The sequence below is a fragment of the Dermochelys coriacea genome, chromosome 2 (assembly GCF_009764565.3).
Source record: "Dermochelys coriacea isolate rDerCor1 chromosome 2, rDerCor1.pri.v4, whole genome shotgun sequence".
Lineage (NCBI taxonomy): Eukaryota > Metazoa > Chordata > Testudines > Dermochelyidae > Dermochelys > Dermochelys coriacea.
This window is the reverse complement of record NC_050069.1, coordinates 145,048,274-145,067,002: the sequence shown is the minus strand read 5'-3', so window position 1 is coordinate 145,067,002 and position 18,729 is coordinate 145,048,274. Positions and strand designations below refer to the sequence as shown.

The 18,729-nt window shown below is 41.6% G+C and overlaps 1 protein-coding gene across 4 annotated transcripts in view; it reads left to right on the top strand.

Annotated features, from left to right (window-relative positions):
• ADCY2 (adenylate cyclase 2) overlaps nt 1-18,729 on the top strand; it is a 483,719-nt gene that overhangs the window by 326,633 nt on the left and 138,357 nt on the right. For all 4 annotated transcript variants that reach the window (XR_006279108.1, XM_038390427.2, XM_043508479.1 and 1 more), the window contains exons 5-7: nt 3,411-3,559; nt 5,024-5,135; nt 13,490-13,617. Coding sequence is in view for 3 of the 4 variants with exons in the window: in XM_038390427.2 (XP_038246355.1) it covers nt 3,411-3,559; nt 5,024-5,135; nt 13,490-13,617 (389 nt within the window). In the remaining variant the exon portion in view is untranslated. The remainder of the gene's footprint in view (nt 1-3,410; nt 3,560-5,023; nt 5,136-13,489; nt 13,618-18,729) is intronic.

Here is an 18,729-nt window from a genome sequence, read left to right as displayed (position 1 = left end):
TCAGATTGGGGGGCTGTCTGTAAGCAAGGACTGGTCTGTCTCCCAAGATCTGTGAGAGTGATGGGTCGTCTTCAGGATAGGTTGTAGATCCTTGATGATGCGTTGGAGAGGTTTTAGTTGGGGGCTGAAGGTGATGGCTAGTGGCGTTCTGTTCTTTTCTTTGTTGGGCCTGTCCTGTAGTAGGTGACTTCTGGGTACTCTTCTGGCTCTGTCAATCTGTTTCTTCACTTCAGCAGGTGGGTATTGTAGTTGTAGGAATGCATGATAGAGATCTTGTAGGTGTTTGTCTCTGTCTGAGGGGTTGGAGCAAATGCGGTTATATCGTAGAGCTTGGCTGTAGACAATGGATCGAGTGGTATGATCTGGATGAAAGCTAGAGGCATGTAGGTAGGAATAGCGGTCAGTAGGTTTCCGATATAGGGTGGTGTTTATGTGACCATCGCTTATTAGCACCGTAGTGTCCAGGAAGTGGATCTCTTGTGTGGACTGGTCCAGGCTGAGGTTGATGGTTGGATGGAAATTGTTGAAATCCTGGTGGAATTCCTCAAGGGCTTCTTTTCCATGGGTCCAGATGATGAAGATGTCAACAATGTAGCGCAAGTAGAGTAGGGGCATTAGGGGACGAGAGCTGAGGAAGCGTTGTTCTAAGTCAGCCATAAAAATGTTGGCATACTGTGGGGCCATGCGGGTACCCATCGCAGTGCCGCTGATTTGAAGGTATACATTGTCCCCAAATGTGAAATAGTTATGGGTGAGGACAAAGTCACAAAGTTCAGCCACCAGGTTAGCCATGACAGTATCGGGGACACTGTTCCTGACGGCTTGAGCAGCTCTCCAACACCACTTTCTACAAGTCATTACCCTCTGATCCCACTGAGAGTTGCCAAAAGAAACTACAGCATTTGCTCAAGAAACTCCCTGAAAAAGCACAAGAACAAATCCGCACAGACACACCCCTAGAACCCCGACCTGGGGTATTCTATCTGCTACCCAAGATCCATAAATCTGGAAATCCTGGACGCCCCATCATCTCAGGCATTGGCACCCTGACAGCAGGATTGTCTGGCTATGTAGACTCCCTCCTCAGGCCCTTCGTTACCAGCACTCCCAGCTATCTTCGAGACACCACTGACTTCCTGAGGAAACTCAGGAAGGTCCATTGGTGATCTTCCTAAAAACACCATCCTAGCCACTATGGATGTAGAAGCCCTCTACACCAACATTCCACACAAAGATGGACTACAAGCCGTCAGGAACAGTATCCCCGATACTGTCACCAGAATTCTGAGCCACTGTGCACATGCATAATTAATGAGCTGTGCATATTTATAATTTTTTGCACAGAAATTGCTTCTGCTGGAAAGTTGTTGAAGTGCTGCCTTTTGCCCACCAGAGGGTGATATGGCAATAGAACAGAGCAATAGCTCCCAGCCAGCTAGGGAAAAGAAAGAGCCTGCTATCTTCACAGCGCCTGTTGGGCCAGGTCAGGAGACAGGGGCTATGGGGAGACAGACAATGTGGGGCTGCTGGGGGTCAGACGGGTTCATAAGGGCCAGTGAGGGAGGATAGACTGGGACAGGGGCTGAATGGGAGTGGAGGTTTAGGGCCACGGAGGGGAGGGAGGTGCAGGGCCACATTGGGATGGGAATGACTGAGTGGGGGCACAGAGACACATGGAAACAGGGGGAGGGGATGCAAGGACACATGGGGATGGTGGGAGTGCATTTCTGAGTGGAAGTGGAGGGACACCTATGGACAGGGAGTGCAGGGACACATAGGGAAAGGGAAGATGTGCCTGATTGAATGGGAGAGGCTAGGGGCCAGCCAGGGTCTGAAAGTGGGAAGCTTCCTAACAATCCCTTCCCAACACTCACCCCACTCACCCACCCCCCCAAAAAAACCCTGTTCCATAACTGTCCCAACCATATCTAACAACCCACCAGGTTCACAACAAGGCTCCTTCCCAGCAATTACTTCCCCCTCCCTCAGCTCCCTCATTACCCCTAACTCCCCCAACCCTTTGCACTGCTTCTGAGGCATGTGGGAAATATTATTCTGTGTTGTAATTTAAAGGAATTATTACTCAGAGTTCTGTATTAATATGCTTAGGTAAGGAATCTATTTGTCAAAAAACATTTCCTGAATCTTTTTTGTTGTCTATATTGTTACAGACAGGGATTTTGAAATAAACAACCAAAAATAATTGAAACTGCTGTGATTATATTGTGTTATTTTGACAAATAAAATATGCAGAATTTTGCAGAATTTGAAAATATTGTGCTCAGAATTTTTAATTTTTTATTGCAGAATTTTTAACTTTTTGGCACAGAATTCTCTCAAGAGTAAATTGCATTGAAAATCCTGCTCAGCCCCAGGCTCCAGCATGCTCAGTTTTGAGGGAATCTTCAGAAAATTTAGCTGCAAAGCCCTAGCTAGTCTCTACTGAGTATGTGTGAATTGCGATTTTTCAAAGGCTTATCATTTGGCCTAATTTGAGATGGATTTTCATGGAGACAGCAAAAGTCACATCTCTGATAATGTAAGCCACCTACTTACCAAATTTCATGTCCCTAGTTTTATTTTTTTTAAATAGGAACAAAACAATGTATTTTTCTCTAAACTTGTTCTGGGAAACAGCCAAACCATTTTGGCTGAAATCAGTCTCCCCTCCCTATCACCCCCCCCCCCCCCCCCCCAATAAACCTGACGTAGACAACTGTCATGCAAAATTTCAGCCCATATGGTTAACGTTTTGACAAAATTATAAGCAATTGAAAACAGGGTCTTATAATGGGAAGTGTTCGGCAACAGCATTGCATTTGACTAAAGTCCTCTTTGCTAAATTTTCATTCCAAAGCTGTTTCCTTTTTCTTTTAGTTTTTTCAGTCTATTTATCCTATGGCCGTTATCTCTGGATATCCTATAATCCATCTAGATACTGAATAAATCACTGGAAGTGTAATGCTCCTCACATTTGGTTAATAATTATTCTGATTTACCCTAAGTCTTTAATAATTTTGATATTATTTGGATATATTTGTGTTCATCAGGTATTTCAAGTGGCTAATAACCTTTGTAGCCCATCCTAAAGTGAGGGGAGGGATAGCTCAGTGGTTTGAGCATTGGCCTGCTAAACTCAGAGTTGTGAGGTCAATCCTTGAGGGGGCCATTTAGGGATCTGGGGCAAAAACTGGGGATTGGTCCTGCTTTGAGCAAGGGGTTGGATTATATAATCTCCTGAGGTCCCTTCCAACCCTGATATTCTATGATTCTAAACAAGCAAACATACACTTCACATAGTTATTCAAAGTTTATTTGCAATAGTGAACATGTAACAGTTTTTCTTTATCACACTGTTCCAATTTTTTATATAAAAATACTGGACCTTTTTAATTTTTTTTTTAATCCAGGAACGTCTTCTACTTTCTTTACTGCCTGCTCACATTGCCATGGAAATGAAAGCTGAGATTATTCAGAGGTTACAAGGCCCCAAAGCAGGCCAGCTGGAAAATACGAACAACTTTCACAATTTATATGTCAAGAGGCACACCAATGTGAGGTATTGTACTTTACTACTACCGTCTATCAACCAGGTCAGCAAAGCATTTTCGGGGGAGGGGGGGCGGGGTAAAGTGTAGAGGGAATGTTGTTTTACCATGCATTTTAACCACTTAAGTTCTGGTACAAAAATATTGTATATTAATTTGACCAAACTCTAATAACAGATTCCTTGTTTCAGTCAGGCATAGCTATTTTTGGAGTCAACTCAGAGAACTTTATAGAAATCATCCTCTGATTTACATTAGAATGGGCTTTCCTCATTGATCCTGATGTCTTTGTAAAGTTTCCTATTCTGTAATCTTTGAAGTTGAAGGGCCAAATTCTTTGTGAAGTTAATCTGAATTTCCAGTTATGTCAGTTTCAACAGAATTCAATTAAGGCTTTTAGCAGAGCATAAATAGAAATGGCTTTAATATAGACTGAGTGCTTGAGGACATATTTGCAGATTCTGCTGCAAAATCTGATGATTTATCAAACTCAGCATTTCTAGAATTTAGAAAAAAAAGTTGTCTCATAAACCTCGTGTGAAATTAAAGGGATTGTACTATGGCTCCCATTTCTGGAGATAGAAAACAATAACACAAATAATTGGGTGAATAAAAGAAATCAGATCACTTAGTTAGGTACCTGAACGTGAATTTTGGAGCCTGACTCTGGGCTTCTATTTGTGAAAATTTTAATTTATATGATATTCTCATTTTTTTAGCAATTTGCTGAAAGGGTTAGATAAGATTAGCTAATGTCTGGTTTTTTAATTCTTGATTGCTTATAAGAAATAGGTCATAAACACTTGATACATATCTAAAACCTATGCATTCAATAAGCATGAAATCAATTGGATTTATATAAAGTAATAGGTTTCTATCAAAATTACTTTAAAATATCATTTCTCTTTAACTATCCTGTAGGTCCTCAGTTTTTAAGAGCTAATACAAAAGTCAAAACTCAAAAGGAGGAAGGGCTGAGTTAACCATGTCAAAATTCAGATCTCTGAGTTAACATAAATTTACCCAGCTAACTTCAGAGAAAATGACCCTTTTTGTTCATTATAGTAGTTTTACAGATTATATTATGAGAAACCTGAAATATATTTGAAATTAAAGTTTTAATAACAATTATTTCCAAACCTGCTGCTGGAAAGATCTGGATCCTCTAATTAGACACAACAAAGTGTGCTCATGAAAGGAGCATAGTATGAACTAAGGAATAATTCTGTGAAGAATGTGTGATTATGTCTCAGTGCAATGGCATGTCATTACCTTATCACACAAAGTTGAAAAAAGATTTTTAAGGAGCTGTGAGCAGCATATATGTGGCTGTGAGCAGCATCTTGATTCATGCATATGGGCCTGATTCTGCAATGTGCTGAGCACTTATTTTTGGATTTTGCTTAGAGGTAAATACTTCTTTATTCTAAAGCTAGGGAAACTGATAATCAAGTGTGTTTTCCTTTCCTTTGTAGTATTCTGTATGCTGATATTGTAGGATTCACTCGGCTGGCTAGTGACTGTTCACCTGGAGAACTGGTACACATGCTTAACGAGCTCTTTGGCAAGTTTGATCAAATTGCAAAGGTAATTATCTGCTAGGGCTTTTCTCATTTCTGCTACAGCTGTTTATTATTACTGTGCAATGCTTTCCTCATGGGAACTCTACATTCTTTCCTCTTGGCAAGGGCACAGTCTTCTGGGCAGCAGTCCTCAGGCTTTAAGCAGGAGAATGTACTGAAACCAGGCAGAGATTCTCCAGGAGGATAAATCTTGTTCTAGTATGTAGACTATTCTGTGCTTCAGCTTAGGGAGTTCAGGGGCTAGTGTCCTCTGAAACTTTATAGAGAAATCCAATGTAGCCCTCTTATACTAATGAGAACAATGTTTCTTCTTTGAGTGATTGTGTATTGCACTTCAGTTTGTGCATGTGCTCCTTGCACTGATAAGTTTTAATTTAGCAGTGTCCATGTGGTTTGCATATGCGTCCCTGCTTTCCTTATGCTTTGTAATGAGGAAATAAAGGAGGCTGCTGGATCACCGCTATCTTAGTTCCTCATTACCTTTCATGGATTCGGATGCAGCTTCAGTCTTTGTGCTGACTTCTACTTCATAAAGAGTTTATAAGTATTAGTTAGTTTTTAGTATAGTTGGTTAGGAATTAGTTTAACAGGGGTCTGGTTCCTTCCTGCTGTAGTATCTGCGGGTTGTTCCCAAGTAGAACTAAGCAGCCTAGGGAGTTTCGGCTCCAAAAGTTCCTCATGGAGTAGGGAATGAAGGTGGGTGTAACCTCTGACTGAGGAGACCCACCTCTAAGTCAGCCTGAAGAAGGTAGGGATGGCCCCTTCTTCTTCTCCTGTGCTGCTCTAAGATCTCTGTGGCCTCCATTCCCACCTCTCACTATGAGAGACCAGAGAGCAAAGATAGGGCAGAAATGGAGAAGGAAGATATGAGTGATCCCATAAGGACAAGAGGGAAGGTTCCCCATCCAACCCCTCTAAAAAGAGACAGAAGTTGTTTTAATTGGAACTTTGAGAGCTGCACACCAGCTGACCCTCTGAAGCTGCACAAATCCTATTTTTCCCCTCCCTTTAAAGGCCTACTTTCCAACTACCTATCTGCCTAGACAGAAATCATGCCCAACAGATTTGTACAAGAGGTCATCTTTTCAGGTATACCATCCAGTTCTCTTCTCTCTACAGCCCCCTCTTCCTTTCTCTTTTGGGGACCCTTCTAATGAGAGCATTCTTCTGCAGGAGGCAGATTTGATCCTTGAGCTGAGGGCAATAGAACTAATATCTGCTACAGAAAGGAGTTCTATTTGAGGTAATTTCTCATCCATGTGAAGACATGGGGATAAAGACCAATTCTGGACTTGAGAGAACTGAACAAGTGCATCTGCCGCCTAAAGTTCAGAATGATGTTCTCCATTATCCTGTTGTTGTAAATATAATGTAAAGTCCATTTATTCATGTCTGAATACTGGAGACATAACAGAATTTTTTGAAGCATTCTTAATCCATTGCTAACTTCACATACACAGCAGCTGACCTCCCAGTGATCTGCCACACTCCATTTATCCATCTCCTCATTGGTCATCTCCTACTGTGATGACCTGTTACTATTCCTTCCATGATAACTTTCTTGAGATTATTTCCATCTCTACCCCTGATGTGCCTAAACTACATAAGTTTGCACCTGTTGATTTCCAAGAGTAAGTCTGCTTCTCTCCAATAATATTTTTAACTTAAGCATTCATCTTCTTTTCCATCCAGGAGATAACACAGGAGTCTTTGATAGCACCACATCTTAGAGACTTAAATTTTCCTCCTCAGCAACATTAGTTTCCCAGGATTTTACATATGTATGTTGCTGTGGAAAAAATGAAGCTTTCCACCAGTCAAAGCTTCATACATTTCAAGATGACACAGGATTTCCACCCTTTCAAAAGAGAATCTATGGCTGAGCAAGCCATCACTAGTTTTTTTCAGATTTCCTTGGAGCAGCCTCCTTGGTTGGATATGTATGATCCCAGATAATTAAATTAATCTACTTTGGCAGCTTCAAGCATGATAGTTTTCATTTTATACCAAAGTTCATTTGGATTTTTCTCTTCTTTCACCTTTCGCAGTGCCTCAAAACCATTCTTGACAGAAGTCATGTAATTTTTGTTAACTTTGTAAAGTCCAGATGCAGTGGACCTGCTGAACATCTTACCTTTTTAAGTTTTAACTTTATTTTTGATAAAATTGATGATCTGACCTGTAGTCTGCATTTGGGAAAGTATTTGTCCATTGGCTGCTCAATCCCCAGTGTCCCTCTATCATTATTTTATTATATCATTTAATGTATTGTTATTTAGTTCTTTATCATGCCACTGGATGACCTCCAGATAAAGAAATATATAGAAAGTTGGGTGAAGATGGTGTTTTTAATGACCAGATGATAAGAGCAGGAAAATTCAAATAAATGCCTTTTTCTCCCATTTTATAAACCAAGACCACTGTTTCCCATGACTTCTTTATGAGAGTTTCCCACTCCTACTTTTCTGTTCAGATCTCCAGTTAAAAGGGTGATGTCTTTGTTTGGTATTTTAATGAGTGTCATTTCAAACTATTCATAGAAGTCATCAATCACATCAGCAGTAGGTGCTATCGTAGGGGCATAAACCTGTACAGTCAGCACATTAACTCACTTTCTTTGAAGGCAAATTTTAATGATTCTGTCTCTGATTGAATTATATCCAAGCATACATTTTGATGTCTCTTTGGATAATATAAATGAAATCCTGTTTTCTCTCACTTTCCTGGATCCTGAGTAGTACACCATATCACCATCCATTTTCATTAAATGAAAATGGATGGGTATATGTTGACATGAATTGTAATGTCAAATACAAATACATGTCTTGAAAATGAAAATACATGTCATGGACATGTTACCGCTTCCAAGGAGCCACCCGAGGTAAGCACCACCCATAGCCCGCATCCCGAACCGCCTCCAACCCCCCAACCTCTGGCCCATCCCTGAGCCCCCTCCTGCACTGAAACTCCCTCCCGGAGCCTGCACCCCATACCACAACCCCTTGCCCCAGCCTTGAGCCTCCTCCCACCCCCTGAAACCTTCATTTCTGGCCCACCCAAGAGCCTATACCCCCAGCTGGAGCCATCATCCACTCCCGCACTCCAACCCCCTTCCCCAGCCCAGTGAAAATGAATGAGTGATGATGGGGGAGAGCGAGTGATGGAGGGGGATGGAGTGAGTGGGGACGGAGCCTCGGAGAAGAGGTTAGGCCTTGGGGAAGGGGTGGGACGGGGACAGGGCAAGAGTGTTCGGTTTTGTGCAATTAGAAAGTTGGCAATCGTACTGGGAGCTAGTGTTAGAGAAAGAACTAAGATGGTGGCAGTCTGGCAGCCCTCTTTATTCCCCTGGTGCAGAGCATGAGGAGAGTGGAGGATGCATACATATACTGCATAGCTGCTGGTAAAGAAAAATTATCTGGTGCTCAGTTTATGGAGCCCATGTGCAACTTGAAGTGCATTACTCATAGTGAAAACATATTTTAAAAGACTTGGGTTACTACAAGGTGACTAAGCCATCCTTACAATCTAAACCCACTAAAGCACACGCAAGTGGACAATAAAAACAGAATGTTGACAATTCTCCCAGAACAGCTTTATTTAAATTAACAAGGAATAAAAAAACTGAAAATAGAAAACTGAAAAATATGATCAAATAACTATTGTAAATTAACTAATAGTACAAAACACCGCAAGCCAACCTTACTTCCAAATACTCACACTGAATGAATCTCCCCATAGGGGCTGACTCCGTGGGTGCTCCAGCTCTGGAGCATCCATGGGGAAAAATTAGTGTGTGCTCTGCACCCACTGGCAGCCAAGCTCCCCTCACCCCCTGCCCCACCTCTGCCTCCCCTGAGCTCACTGCGTCCCTGCTTCTCCGCCTACCTCCCAGCACTTCCCACCTCCAAACAGCTGTTTGGCAGCATTAGCATTCTCCAGGAGGGAGTGGGGAGGAGCGGGAACATGGCATGCTCAGGGGAAGAGGCGGTGCCGGGAGTGGGGATTTGGGGAAGGAGTTGGAATAGAGGCAGGGAGGGGGCCGGGGCTTTGGAGAAGGGATGGAATGGGGGAAGGGCCAGGGGTAGAGCACCCACGGGAAAGAGGGGAAGTCAGTGCCTATGATTCCCCCTCACACAAAGACAAACTCACAGTGGTGTAGAGTAGAGGATCATTCTTTTGTGTGTTTGCACAGCACCTAGCATGGGGGCCCAAATCCATGCTTTGGCCACTAGGCACTACGGCAATACACATAGAATCATAGAATCATAGAATATCAGGGTTGGAAGGGACCCCAGAAGGTCATCTAGTCCAACCCCCTGCTCAAAGCAGGACCAAGTCCCAGTTAAATCATCCCAGCCAGGGCTTTGTCAAGCCTGACCTTAAAAACCTCTAAGGAAGGAGATTCTACCACCTCCCTAGGTAACGCATTCCAGTGTTTCACCACCCTCTTAGTGAAAAAGTTTTTCCTAATATCCAATCTAAACCTCCCCCATTGCAACTTGAGACCATTACTCCTCGTTCTGTCATCTGCTACCATTGAGAACAGTCTAGAGCCATCCTCTTTGAAACCCCCTTTCAGGTAGTTGAAAGCAGCTATCAAATCCCCCCTCATTCTTCTCTTCTGCAGACTAAACAATCCCAGCTCCCTCAGCCTCTCCTCATAAGTCATGTGCTCTAGACCCCTAATCATTTTTGTTGCCCTTCGTTGTACTCTTTCCAATTTATCCACATCCTTCCTGTAGTGTGGGGCCCAAAACTGGACACAGTACTCCAGATGAGGCCTCACCAGTGTCGAATAGAGGGGAACGATCACATCCCTCGATCTGCTCGCTATGCCCCTACTTATACATCCCAAAATGCCATTGGCCTTCTTGGCAACAAGGGCACACTGCTGACTCATATCCAGCTTCTCGTCCACTGTCACCCCTAGGTCCTTTTCCGCAGAACTGCTGCCGAGCCATTCGGTCCCTAGTCTGTAGCGGTGCATTGGATTCTTCCATCCTAAGTGCAGGACCCTGCATTTATCCTTATTGAACCTCATTAGATTTCTTTTGGCCCAATCCTCCAATTTGTCTAGGTCCTTCTGTATCCTATCCCTCCCCTCCAGCGTATCTACCACTCCTCCCAGTTTAGTATCATCCGCAAATTTGCTGAGAGTGCAATCCACACCATCCTCCAGATCATTTATGAAGATATTGAACAAAACGGGCCCCAGGACCGACCCCTGGGGCACTCCACTTGACACCGGCTGCCAACTAGACATGGAGCCATTGATCACTACCCGTTGAGCCCGACAATCTAGCCAGCTTTCTACCCACCTTATAGTGCATTCATCCAGCCCATACTTCCTTAACTTGCTGACAAGAATGCTGTGGGAGACCGTGTCAAAAGCTTTGCTAAAGTCAAGAAACAATACATCCACTGCTTTCCCTTCATCCACAGAACCAGTAATCTCATCATAAAAGGCGATTAGATTAGTCAGGCATGACCTTCCCTTGGTGAATCCATGCTGACTGTTCCTGATCACTTTCCTCTCCTCTAAGTGCTTCAGGATTGATTCTTTGAGGACCTGCTCCATGATTTTTCCAGGGACTGAGGTGAGGCTGACCGGCCTGTAGTTCCCAGGATCCTCCTTCTTCCCTTTTTTAAAGATGGGCACTACATTAGCCTTTTTCCAGTCATCCGGGACTTCCCCCGTTCGCCACGAGTTTTCAAAGATAATGGCCAAGGGCTCTGCAATCACAGCCGCCAATTCCTTCAGCACTCTCGGATGCAATTCGTCCGGCCCCATGGACTTGTGCACGTCCAGCTTTTCTAAATAGTCCCTAACCACCTCTATCTCTACAGAGGGCTGGCCATCTCTTCTCCATTTTGTGTTGCCCAGCACAGCAGTCTGGGAGCTGACCTTGTTAGTGAAAACAGAGGCAAAAAAAGCATTGAGTACATTAGCTTTTTCCACATCCTCTGTCACTAGCTTGCCTCCCTCATTCAGTAAGGGGCCCACACTTTCCTTGGCTTTCTTCTTGTTGCCAATATACCTGAAGAAACCCTTCTTGTTACTCTTGACATCTCTTGCTAGCTGCAGCTCCAGGTGCGATTTGGCCCTCCTGATATCTTTCCTACATGCCCGAGCAATATTTTTATACTCTTCCCTGGTCATATGTCCAAGCTTCCATTTCTTGTAAGCTTCTTTTTTCTGTTTAAGATCCGCTAGGATTTCACCATTAAGCCAAGCTGGTCGCCTGCCATATTTACTATTCTTTCGACTCATCGGGATGGTTTGTCCCTGTAACCTCAACAGGGATTCCTTGAAATACAGCCAGCTCTCCTGGACTCCCTTCCCTTTCATGTTAGTCCCCCAGGGGATCCTGGCCATCTGTTCCCTGAGGGAGTCAAAGTCTGCTTTCCTGAAGTCCAGGGTCCGTATCCTGCTGCTTACCTTTCTTCCCTGCGTCAGGATCCTGAACTCAACCAACTCATGGTCACTGCCTCCCAGATTCCCATCCACTTTTGCTTCCCCCACTAATTCTACCCGGTTTGTGAGCAGCAGGTCAAGAAAAGCGCTCCCCCTAGTTGGCTCCCCTAGCACTTGCACCAGGAAATTGTCCCCTACGCTTTCCAAAAACTTCCTGGATTGTCTATGCACCGCTGTATTGCTCTCCCAGCAGATATCAGGAAAATTAAAGTCACCCATGAGAATCAGGGCATGCGATCTAGTAGCTTCCGTGTAGGACATACACATGTCCTAACTCAGATACCAAACACCTAATTACAAAAACCTCAGCTTTAGGCCAGCTTGTAGATGGGAGGGCCTGGAGCTGTGGGGGAGAGGTTCAGTGATGGAGGAGAGAGTGCACAAGCAGCAATACTATGAAGAGCTATCAGGATCTAATGTGCCTCCTATGTAAGAATAAAATGCTAAATCATGTCATGAGGTTCCACAAATCCGCTCACTCTTTCCATCCTCTTTGCTAGGGGAAGGAATTCAGACATTTCTGAAGAGATCAAAATCTATCCTTCTAAGAGTTTCTCCTGTCTCGGTCTATGGCCTGGCATTTTATCAACTGTAGCTTCAGCTCTTCCAGCAAATTATTTGAGAGACTTGATGATAAAAGAGCAAAAATGACTCATTCAGTCAAAGTAAATATATTGTTGAGTTACCATATTATCATGATTTCAGCTAAAAAAAATTGAATGGGAATGAAGAGGATTTCCCCCTCATTTTATTTATATTATTTATTTTATTTTATTTTTATAAATGTTCAGACCTGACTGGACTCTCATGGAGTATGTAAAAGTGCCTTACTAATATGGCAGACTACTTTCTGACTGGATGAATGCTGTCAAGTATTGATAGAAAGACTCTTTATATTGCCTTAAAGGAGTTCAGAGGTGTAGGAATATAATTTTGGTTGTTAAACCAAGGAAGTATTTAGAAACATTTCCATAGGGTCTCAAGTATAGAAGGCCATATATTTTGGGTTTCTAATTACAGATATGTCCCTGAAAGGTTGCTCTAATTTAGATTGTGGAGATTTTTTTTTTAATTTAATTTTATAGATCTCAGGAGCCAAGTAATACCATATATACATGTTATAGGCTATGCCCTTTTCTGGTTTCACGTGTGAAGGAAAGTGGGTGAGAGAGACTAGGTTGCACATTCCTAGAAGCATAGAATATCAGGATTGAAAGGGACCTCAGGAGGTCATCTAGTCCAACCCCCTGCTCAAAGCAGGACCAATCCCCAACTAAATCATCCCAGCCAGGGCTTTGTCAAGCCTGACCTTAAAAACCTCTAAGGAAGGAGATTCCACCACCTCCCTCGGTAACCCATTCCAATGCTTCACCACCCTCCTAGTGAAAAAGTTTTTCCTAATATCCAAGCTAAATCTCCCCCACTGCAATTTAAGACCATTACTCCTTGTTTTGTCATCTGCTACCACTGAGAACAGTCTAGATCCATCCTCTTTGGAACCCCCTTTCAGGTAGTTGAAGGCTGCTATCAAATCCCCCCCCTCATTCTTCTCTTCTGCAGACTAAGTAAGCCCAGTTCCTCAGCCTTTCCTCATAAGTTATGTGCTCCAGCACCCTAATCATTTTTGTTGCCGTCCGCTGGACTCTTTCCAATTTTTCCACAACCTTCTTGTAGTGTGGGGCCCAAAACTGGACATTATTCTCTAACAGCCTTTTTAAACCTCCTCAGCAAGATCCTTTTCTTCCTTAACAAGATTTCTCCATTATAGTTATATCATTAGAAGTAACATACATCATGATATAACATAATTCCAGTCACTAGTCATTTTGTTTATGTAATTTGTTATGTGACTGTCTTCTGATTGATTTTGCTTTTTCCTTCAGGAAAATGAATGTATGAGAATTAAAATCTTAGGTGATTGCTACTACTGTGTGTCTGGACTACCTATATCTCTTCAAAATCATGCCAAGAACTGTGTGAAAATGGGATTGGACATGTGTGAAGCCATAAAGTAAGTGCAGTGGTTTTGTAACTGGACAGTATTTTTCTGTCCACAGTAAAAATGTCATTCGTTTCCATCTGCAGTTCTGCTCTTGGTTTATGTATTTCAGTAGCTCTGTGTTCATGTTTCAAGTCCAGATCCAAAATGGGAATTTGACTCTGTCTGCAGCAGCTGAAGATTGTTGAAATTAATCAAGCTAAGGATATGGTCCCATCATTGTATAAAGTATTAGTTAGACCACATTTGGAAACTGTCTTATTTGGGTCACCTTTTTGGAGGAATGATTTAGTTATTTGGTCAACAACAAAGATGGTGATGAGAATGAAAGGGAGTACAAATGAGGGGAGATGGACTATGACAAATCCAGTGAGACAATACACAAGGTTCTTTTAGTCCAGTTTCATGGTAGGCACTCTTTTAAAATTATTATTACTACTAATAATTAAATTGCTGTTATCAGCAATTGCTGTTAAATATTTCTGTTATCAGTTATTCAAAAAGAAGCTTTTCAGGGCTGGTTAAACAAACAAAGGATTCCCATGGTTAGAGTTTTAAACTAAGGGCCAGATTCACAGATGCACTCCGACTGCTTCCACACTGCTCCAGAAATACAAAACAGCTGTAAAAACACCTAAACTGGCAGTTATACTACGTTTATATCAGCTTTACTTAAACAGAGTGCTCAGGTGGTATTAATGAATCTGGTCCACATGAGATTGCTAGTCCTGTAGCAAGGATTTTTAGTAAATCTGTCAATTTGTGTATGACTGGAGAATAGGTAAATCATACCTATATGTAAGAAAGAGGACAGGGCTGTCCCTACCCATATGCAAAGTACGCAGCTGCATAGGGCACCAGGAGCTCCAAATTTCCTGGTGCCCTGCACAGATGCATGCTGCTCCAGCCACTGCTCCACCTCTTCCCGCTCTTCTCCTGCTCCACCCCCACTCCTTCCCTTCCCCAAAGCCCCTGACCCGCCCCGCCCCTTCCCACCTCTACTCTGCCCCAGCCCCGCCCCAACTCCCCTGACGACTCCAGCAGGGGTCTGCTCTGCACTCACCGGCAGCGGTAAGTAGAGCGACCCGGCCCCAGCCTGCTCTGCTCTGCCGGCTCCCAGCCACAGTTCTCCCCTGCTCCCCAAGTCCCAAGGCTGGGAGCACGGAGAGCAGAGCAGAGCTCCACTTCCTGCTGCCCCATGAGTGCGGGGTCAGGCCTGCCCTGCGCTCACCGGGTGGCAGGAAGTGGAGCGACCTGGCCCCAGCCCGCTCCGCCAGTGAGTGATGGGGGCTGGTTTTCCCCTGCCCCCCAAGTCTGCTTCTTCCCAGCGGAGGCCTGGGGCCCCATACAGCCCTCCCCTTCCCCCCCCCCCCCGTGTGGGACTGCGTGGGGCACCAAAATGGCTAGGGACAGCCCTGGGTGAGAGGAGCTTGGCTGCCGGTGGAGTTGGCACCTATGGCAGGTTGCAGGAAATAACTCTGCCTGTAGTAGCCCCTTCTGGCCTTAAATTCTATAACTCTAGGGGTTCCAAAGCCTTTCTTTGGACTAGAACCACAGCATTTGTTTTTGATTCTGAACTGGTAGAGCCATTCTGTCTTGGATGGAAATGAATTTCTTGGGCTTGGAGAGTCTGGGGTTATGACTGCATCAAATGAGGACATGGGCATACCTTGTGCATAGGTTAAGGTCTCAGTAGCCAGAATTGAGTTTGGAAAAGGCTTCTTCTCTTGTAATGCATAGATAAGAAATGAAAGCTGTTTGTCTTTAACAGACCACTCCTTTAGGGGAATGCATGTTGCTCACCAAAGAGTCTGTGTTAAGAATATCTCTTTTAATACAATTTAGTTAGGGAAATAAGTGCTAGCTGTTGATATGATTGTTGCCTTAGTTTTCTTAGATGTAATTACTTGGTAAGTATTGTAAAGTTAATATTTACTTTTGAAAACCTGGTTCATTTTTACTCTTATTATTATTTACTCTGTAAGTATTTAGGCTAGGATTTTCAAAAGAGTCTTGTGCACCTAATTCAAGCCTTGGACTTGTAGATACCCTGAAAAATATCTTTCTTTCTTCTTTTACTACGTGATTCCTCTGTTTATGTTCTGAAAGAATAATTCGAACTGGAAATAGGGGAATCTAAATGTAAAGTGATTGAAATCTCAGAGAGATTACACTTAGACCTGAGAATTTTGTACAAGAAAAATAAGGATCAGGGTGGATTGATATAAATTAAAGCAATTTAAATCAGCAAACAGGAAACCTTGATTTAAATGATCAATTTTAATTGTGTTTTGCATTTCTACTCTTTAGTTATTTTTCTAAAGAAAGGTTGAGTCTCATTAGCTAGTAACCATGAAAAGATACTATTTGCAACCAAACGGAATAGGGCTGTCAAGTGATTAAAAAAATGAATTGTGATTAATCGTGTGACTAAAAGATTAATTGTGATTAATTGCATGATTAATTGCACTGATAAACAATAATAGCATATCATTTATTTAAATATTTTTGGATGTTTCTACATTTTCAAATAGATTGATTTCAATTACAACACAGAATACCAAGTGTACAGTGCTCACGTTATACTTATTTTCATTATAAATAATTGCACTGTAAAAAACAAAAGAAATAGTATTTTTCAATTAATCTAATACAAGTACTGTAATGCAATCTCTTTATCATAAAAGTTAAACTTAAAAATTTAGAATTATGTACAAAAATAACTGCATTCAAAATTAAAACAATGTAAAACCTTAGAGCCTATACACGTCCTCTGAGTCCTATTTTTTGTTCATCCAAACAAGTTTGACAGACTTGTTTGTTTACATTTGCAGGAGACAATGCTGCCTGCTTCTTGTTCACAATGTTATCGGAAAGTGAGTACAGGTGTTCACATGGCACTGTTACATTCAGCATCACAAGATATTTCCATGCCAGATGCGCTAAAGATTCCTATGTCCCTTCATGCTTCATCCATCATTCCAGAGGATATGCATCCATGCTGATGACAGGTTCTGCTCGATAACAATTCAAAGCAGTGTGGACTGACACATGTTCATTTTCATAATCTGAGTCATATGCCACCAGCAGAAGGTTGATTTTGTTTTCTGGTGGTTCAGGTTCTGTAGATCTGCATCAAAATGTTGCTCTTTTAAGACCTCTGAAAGCATGCTCCACACCTTATCCCTCTCAGATTTTGGAAGGCACTTCAGATTTTTAAACCTTGGGTCAAGTGCTGCAGCTATCTTTAGAAATCTCACATTGGTACCTTTTTTGCATTTTGTCAAATTTGCAGCAAAAGTGTTCTTAAAATGAACAACGTGCTGAGTCATCATCCAAGACTACTATAACATGAAATATGTGGAAGAATGTGGGTAAAACAGAGCCGGAGACTGCACCCAAGTGGTTCAATCACAAATTTAATTAACACATTATTTTTTTAACGAGCATCATCAGCATGGAAGCAGGTCCTCTTGAATGGTGGCCAAAGCATGGAGGGGTATATGAATGTTTAGCATTCACATAAACATAAGCACATAAACACCCTGAAATGGCATCTACAAAAGTCCCATGCAAACGCCTGTTCTCACTTTCTGGTGACACTGTAAATAAGAAGTGGGCAGCATTATCTCCCGAAAATGTAAACAAACTTGTTTCTCTTAGTGATTGGCTGAAGAAGAAGTAGGACTGTGTGGACTTGTGGGCGCTAAGGTTTTTCATTGTTTTGTTTTTGAGTGCAGTTATGTAACAAAAAAAATCTACATTTGTAAGTTGCATTTTCACGATAAAGAGATTTCACTACAGTACTTGTCTGAGGTGAACTGAAAAATACTATTTCTTTTGTTTATCATTTTTACAGTGCAAAAATTTGTAATAAAAAATAATAATAAAGTGAGCAGTGTACACTTTGTAGTCTGTGTTGTAATTGAAATCAATATATTTGAAAATGTAGAAAATCATCCAAAAATATTTAATAAATTGATGTTCTATTGTTTAACAGTGCGATTAAAACTGTGATGAATCATGATTAATTTTTTAAATTAATCCCATGAGTTAACTGTGGTTAATCGACAGCACTAAAATATAACCTTTACATTAAATTTGGTGCATCCTTTTCTTTTCTTTCACCGCGCCCCGCAACCAGGAGGATACAATATGTAACTATACTTACTTTTAATCAGATTCTTAGTTTTTATAGGTTTTTTTATGTTAGAAAATGGTGAATGATGCAGTTGTTTTTTTCCTAGATGATGATTAATGTTTTAGTTGTGATTTCTATCAAGCTCTATTTGGATGGAAATTCAATTTCATTTAAAAATTCTGAAAAAGACCATATACATTTTTTTATTAACTTAAAAGTGCTGGATACATGAGAGAAAAAAATCAAAACATGTTTTGCATTTAAAATGAACTGATTTATTAATCAAAGGATGTATTATATGTAGTTAATGAACTGAACTAATTGTTTCTGCTCACCATGTACTGCAGGATTTTACAGCTAATAGCTCTCATCTTCTTACACCTAGTTTTTATTCATAGATTGGCAGAGGAAAACAAGCTTTCCTCTTTTTTCAACTCCCAATTGGTTCTTTAACTTTGAATGAACTAATCTATGAACTGAACTAGCTGAATAAACTGAAATGAAGAAAATATTCTCTTTCCACCTGCAGAAAAGAGTATTATCAAAAGCTGGTTTAGCACTTCAACACACTCTGGCTCCAGGTACTAAGCTAGTGACTTCACCAATTCTGTGGTTTGAGTTTCTTTAAAAACTTGTCAGCAGACATATACTGCTTAATCTCTTGGGTAGTTTTTTGGTTTTGGATTTTTTCTTATTTAATGTAAATGATTTAAAAGATTATAATAATCTATGTTAAGGCCTAAGTTTACCAATTTCAAATTGAATTATATTTAATTTAATTTTTTCAAAATCAGTTTTAAAAAATTATTGATTTTTATCCATCCAGGTAAGGATTATTTTTGAAGCTGTGGTAATGGAAAACAGTCAGGAAGATGGTTTAACCAGCATCTGAGGATTCTCCTGGTGCATTCCTGAGGGAGTGTGGGGTATGATTGGGGTGTCCTTATCTCTGGTTTCCAAAAAGAGCTCTTGGGACAGACAAT